We start from the raw sequence: 6,745 nt of genomic DNA on the forward strand, positions 1-6,745 counted from the left end.
GGTACAAACAGAACTGGTACAAATTTGTTTCTATATATTAAGATACAATTCTGTGCCCTTGAAAGGTACTGCCCCAGTGACAATGATTTGTACCTTCATTAGTACAAAACTGTACCTTTATTTTAGAGAGTGTAGCTGAACTCATGGCCACATGATGATCAACATATTACACACATTTTCAAGGAGAAAAAATATACAGTATTTCAGGCTATTTTATTAAAAAAAGGGCTACTGTTAAAAAAATTACCTGATGTTTATTTTCTGCTTGAACGTTTGAAAAATCCTCTTTCGTACCTCTGAAAGTTTAAGGCCATACATAAGTGGATTGAGGAGAGGTGGAACAATAAGAACTTCAAGTTGTAAAAAATAACGCACAGCTACTGGAACGTCATCTGACCCATAGCGAGTGAACAATATGTCAAAAAGCAAAGTTATAGTAAAGTTGATCAGTGATACTAAATGTGGCACACATGTCTGCATGAACCTTTTTCTGCTCTCATTTGATTGCCTGCAAGCAACAATAAGTCGCTGATATGAAACAATTACAAAAACTGCATGTAAGACAAATATGAAGATTAAAAAATACCCATATACATTAAGAGTTGTAGAAGGGACACATGCCAATCTGACCATCGCCCAGGTATAACAGTAAACTCTGTTTATATCTGACCCACACATTGGCAGTTGATTAAGAATGAGAGAGTAAGGCACTGAAATAAAAAGAGGAAATACCCAAGAATAAACAATAGCTTTTGCCACTTTCTGAGTTATCATCATATTGTGATACTCTAAAGGTCGACATATTGCAATATATCTGTCATAAGCCATTACAGCCAATGTTGTATATTCACACATGAAAGATGTATATATTACATATGCTTGTGCAATACATCCAACAAATGGCATTACCTGTACGGGTGAAAATAAATCATGAATTAATTTGGGATAAAACCCTGCTGTACCATAAAGTCCATTGAAACACAGATTACACAGAAAAAGATACATGGGCTCATGTAGTGTTTTTTCTATCATAATGGTTATGATCAATGTAAGATTTAAAAAAATGATTAAGAGATAAATTACGAGAAAAATTAAAATGAAAAGGTGTTTTGGCCATAGATCCCTAATCCCAGACAAGGTAAATATGACAGGATAAGAAGTGTTAATTTCCATTGATGTTATTGAAGCAACTGCTACTGAAAACCTGAAAAGAAAAAGAAAAAAAATATTAAACAGGTTAGAAATATTAATGAATCAATTTGAAATATATAGTTAGGTTTAAAAAAAGATTCATTATAAATTACAAAGTGCTATTTAATATTGCTATATTTGTTTAATAAACTTGCTTTTCAGTGAGTCTTAAAAAACCGACCCCTAAATAACAAGGCATTGTTATTACAAGGGCACCATAAACTAAAGAAATTTGCCAAATTTTTATTAAATATAGGTATAGTATGATCAAGGCACTTTGGAAACCACTATAGCAGCTGCAACAATACTGTAGCTACTCACATTTACATTTGACTTGCATAGTTTATAATTAAGTTTTACAGTTAAAGATAAATATTAAATTAAGTTAAAAAACAGATTTAATGAAAATATGTGGTAAGATTACTTAAATGTGTTGTTTCAGTTAATCTATAAAGATATATGAGAGAAGAAGCACTGGTTTTGCTCCACAAATCCTGGCCTTGTAATGCTGATGTCGGTAGGATTAAAATAAACACATTTGTAGTTAAAACTTTTCTAGAGGTAAGAAACGTTTGCTAGTTAGCTAATACAATAAACAAATGCACATATCAATTAATGTTCTATTCTCGTTCATCACAGATTATATATCTCTCTGTGCCACTCCCCCTTTTTGAGCGCAATGGGGAGATTAGTTAGTACTACATGAATCTACTGTCCAACCCCTGCTATTGGCTATTATTCACCACAGCTTTATTTGGCTTCTTTAAGAAACATTTAAAAAAATTAACATAGATGAACTAAGCAATGGACAAGAAACAGTCTGGTGAAAGAACAAAGTCAAAAGTTGAAGAAAAAAAGTTAAAACCTTTTTGACTTTGATCAATTAAAAAGTGTGCCAGCAACAGTTCTTGTTTATCATTACTTTTCTAATGTGTAAATTTTACCACTACGTAGTCATAAAAACAACTGAAAACAACTAGAAAAAATGACATGTGTATCTGTGCTATTTCTTTGCCCATGTGACTCAGTTTTTAAAATGTTTTTTGCTCAGTTATCTTTGTATAGTTGGTTTAAATAAAAAAAATTAAACTGAGGGGAAGGTCTTAGGGGAAAAGGATCAATTTATGTTGGGAAGAAAATGAGTTTAAGAAGGGAAGACAGAAAGAAAGGAAAGGAAAGAATGTGAAGGTGTGCACACAACCATCTCTAGGGTTTATCTATGGTAAAATCTTACCTAAGGTAAAATAGTAATTCCCTGTCAGAAAATCAGAAAGTGTTGTTGATACCAGTCAGAGGAAAATGGCTAAACTGGTTTGGGCTAATAAAAAGGTACAGTAATAGAAACTCAAATAATCATAATTTTCTTACAATCGATATGCTGAAGAGAATTTTTGAATGCACATAAGAGACTTAGCTGAAGACAAAAAATACAAATAAAAAGAAAGAAAATTATCCAAACTATGACTGTGGAGTTTATCTTAATTAACTTTTGGAAAGGACAAATACATCATTTTTGCACCATGCTTTTATATAGACTTTGTCCATCTGTCAACCTTTGTACTTCTTTATTAAAATAACATTTTAGACTAAGCTGCTTCCAGGGGACCAAACAGGTGAAGGTTCGATTAATGTTTTTGTAGGATGTCAACATTGTGGGCAGACATATGCGGATACGGGTTGTCATGTGGTATCACAACGCCCTTGGATAGCAGTCCTCGTAGCAATAAATCCATGTCTCATGACCAGTAATGATTCTTTTTAATGAACCTTTCACCTTCGTGCATCATTTCAAATTATTTTGTTTGCAGATATATAAACACTTCTGTTCATGCTATTGTGTGAGTTGTTTCAGCACCAGGTACACCCTCAAACCCCACAAAAAAATCTCTGCACACAGCTCTTTTTTGTGCAAATCACGTTTGCACAAAAACGTGAGGCATCCAATTTTTCAATTCAATGTGATGGGGGGAGGCCACTAGGAGAAGCGCTAAGGAGTCCTTATAGCCACTTAGCAGCCTGCCGAGTGTCAGCAGCCAAAGTACTGTGCTAGCTTTTGCCTTTGCTTACGGCCAGTCATCGCGATTTAGTCGCCATAAAGAAACTGCCATCTACATCAAGGCTGGGAGTGTGACAGCAAAGTCAGTTTCTTTGCTTTGAATACCAGACATGCTGTTGCTACTGCCAAGGACTGGCTACTATGCCTGCTGACTTTTAATGCACACATGCTGCTGAGGATGCCCCCATTGTCATTTCTGCCACTGCCATCATTCACCTACTTCATGACGCCATGCCCTCTGGTCACTGCTTCTGACTCATATGTGCATATTTTTCCTTTGTACACTAATCTTTTATTTTTTTCTTTTTCAAGATCTTATACTGATGATAGAAAAGGATGCTGCATAAAGTCTTAATCACATTCCAAAGATTCTCAATAGGGTTAGGTTCTGGCCTTTGTGGTGGCCATTTTATGTGTGAAAATGTTGCTTCCTCAACCACTCTTTTACAATTTGAGCTTAAATCCTGCCATTGTCATCTTGGAATACAGTTTGTTTGTGCCATACATTGATGAAAAAGCCTGGTCATTCAGTTTGTTTAGGTAGGCACATGACACATTATTTTGCGAGTTCTTGTGTAAAAATGTTTCCTCATGCTTCCAGAACCACTCTTTCACAATTTGCATCCTGGAACATCCTGAATAGCTAATTGAAGCCTTTTCCTAATTAGTAAAAAGTGTTTTTTTGTTATGGCCACATAGCCTTATGGTCCAAATCCTGTGAGTTCTTTTTACATTGATACTGTTTTGAAGGATTCCTAACCCAGGTGCAGAAATTTCAAATCTCCTTAGTTCATTTCTTTGCTTGATGTGGCCCAATAATTTTACCCTTCTGATATGGCAACTTTTTCAAATCAAATCAAATTCAAATTCAAATTTTATTTGTCACATACACAAACATACACAGTACGAAATGTAGTGAAATGCTTAAACGACTGTCATTGACCCTAAAAGAGAATTAAATTTTACAAATAAGAAATAAATATGAATAAAAGAAATACGATAGAAATTAAATTAAAAATTTAATTAAACTAGAAAAAATAGAACTAAAAATAAAAATAGAAATGTGCTAGGAAAAAAATAGAACTAAAAATAAAAATAGAAATATGATGTACAAAATAGAAATATACTGTGCAAATTGAAATATACTGTACGGTGTGTGCAAATATGCATGGAACAAAGTGTCTTAGTGCAGAGGTTATTAAAGTGTCTTTGTGCACTGGTCCAGGATGTAAACGTAAAAACTGTAAAATGTAGTGTAGTTGTGAAGGTAGGTGTGCAAAGTTATTAAAGTGTCTTTGTGCAATGGTCCAGGATGTAACGTACGACATGTAGTGTATATATGAAGGAAGGTGAGCGTGTAATTGTCCATAGTGTTCATGGATGTAAGGAGATTGATAGATTTGACCAATTATGAAAAGATTGTGTTAGTTCTGCATAGTTTTTGGCCATGAATGTGTACTAAAATATCTATTTTAGCACTAGGAACACCCTCAAACCCCACAAAAAAATCGTTGCACACAGCTCTTTTTTGGGGGCCTCCAATTTTCCAATCCAATGTAATGGGGTGAGGCCGCTAGGAGAAGCGGTAAGGACTTTAAAGTTTGCTTTGCACAAGGAGAATACACTTATGTAAGCCATACCTCTCCAACAAAGAATTTCAGAGGATCTTTCAGAGGACCTATGTTCAAGAATTGTTGAATTACATAAAGGGAAAGGAAAGGGTTATATAGTGATAGATGACTTCACCAGTCTACAATTAGAAAAATGAAGACACTTTGGTACTGTACTACCTTAAAAGATACAGGAAGAACCTAGTTGAGGATATCGAGCCTGGTTCCTCTCAAGGTTTTTTTCTATTGCCATCCCAGGGAGATTTTCCTTGCCACCGTCGCCATTGCCCTTGGCTTGCTCATCAGGGAGAATCTATTTATTATGATCTATACACATTTTTCTGCTTCTACACATTTCCATAATCTTTTTTTAATTTTGTGAAGCTGCTTTGAGACAATGACCATTGTCAAAAGTGTTATATAAATAAAATTTAAACTTAATTATTGTTGCAAAGGTGGGAGGTCAGCTATTTATTAATTCTAAGGGTTCACTTACTTTTACCATTACAATTTTGAATGTTGAATAAGTGTGTTAAATAAAGACATCAAAAATTATACTTTTTTGTGTTATTTTATTAGGCCCATTATATGTCAATAAGCTTGACTTGAAGATCCGATCACATGTAATGACAGATTAATGCAGAAAACCATGAAATTGCAAAAAGCTTTTCTTGCCACTGGTTAGAATAAGGTCTGATTATATATGATAAACAAGGTCAGTATTTCCCATTGAACCTCATTTCAGTTCAGTTAGTAAAGTTCAGCCTTTAATTGTCACATATACAGTACATTACTGCACAGTGAATTTCTGTACTCGTCCCATTTTCCAGCTTTGTTAGTAGGCTGGAGTCAGCACTTTTAGCATCCCTGGAGCAGACAGGGTTCAGGGCCTTACTCAAGGCCCCAACAATGGCATCCTAGTACAGCTGGCACTCGAACCACCGACCTTTCGATCAGCAACTCAAAGCCTTAACACAACTGAGCCACCACCACCCTAAAAAAAGAGGCATTGACAAAGAAGACTTTGAGAAAAATAGAGGGCATAACCAAAAATACAAACCACTTTTTACCAGTGAGAAATTGCAGAAGTGGAATTTGCAATAATACATTACAAATTTGCAATAATACAATACGATTACATGAAGAGGAGACTGCAGGAAGAAGCCAAAAAACAGCTGAAAACAACAAAAAACATGTGGTAGCCAGGAAAAGCATCACAAATAAAGAATGCAATAGAATTTGGGTACCAACTTGATGCTGTTAAATGTAAGGGATATGCAACCAAATATTAAGTGTTATTTACTTTAATTATATTTATGACTATCGGTTTCCTATACACTTAAAGGATTGTATTCAGAGTTCAGGTACAATATTCTAATTTTTCAGCCACTGATTTATTGCATATTGCAAATTACTTCCATTTCGTGCATTTAGTTGCAAACAAACCAACCACAAAAAAACAATGTTATTTAAAATATATCTGCATAAAATGATTACATAGAAAATTTATAGGGTGGCACAGTGGTGTTGTGGTTAGCACTGTTGCCTTGCACCTTCAGGGTCTGGGTTCGTTTCCCGGCCAGGCTCAATTCCCGTCTCTGTGTGCATGAAGTTTACATGTTCTCTGCTTGGTGGGTTTCCTCCCACAGTCCAAATATATGCAGGTTGGGCTAATTGCCGTTCCCAAATTGCCTGTAGTGTGTAATTGAGTGTGTGTATGTGTGTGCCCTGCGATGGATTGGCACCCTGTCCAGGGTGTACCCCGCCTCATGCCCTAAGCCTCCTGGGATAGGCTCTAGGTCCCCACAACCCTAAATACAGGATAATGCGATATAGAAGATGAGTAAGTGAGTGAGATAATTCATACATGACAGAGTTAAATTTCCCC

At 35.3% G+C, this 6,745-nt stretch overlaps 1 protein-coding gene across 1 annotated transcript; it reads right to left on the reverse strand.

Moving 5' to 3' along the window:
* Nucleotides 1-243: 243 nt before the first annotated feature.
* On the reverse strand, nt 244-1,173 carry LOC128507724 (olfactory receptor 52D1-like). The gene has a single exon (XM_053478800.1). The coding sequence runs from the start codon at nt 1,171-1,173 to the stop codon at nt 244-246; it is 930 nt and encodes a 309-aa protein (XP_053334775.1).
* Between the last annotated feature and the right edge of the window lie 5,572 nt (nt 1,174-6,745).

Source organism: Clarias gariepinus, chromosome 19, assembly GCF_024256425.1.
Source record: "Clarias gariepinus isolate MV-2021 ecotype Netherlands chromosome 19, CGAR_prim_01v2, whole genome shotgun sequence".
Taxonomy (NCBI): domain Eukaryota; kingdom Metazoa; phylum Chordata; class Actinopteri; order Siluriformes; family Clariidae; genus Clarias; species Clarias gariepinus.

Excerpts from the sequence above, each read along its gene's own strand:
- LOC128507724 (XM_053478800.1), bottom strand. The coding sequence starts at position 1,173 with ATGGAAATTAACACTTCTTATCCTGTCATATTTACCTTGTCTGGGATT.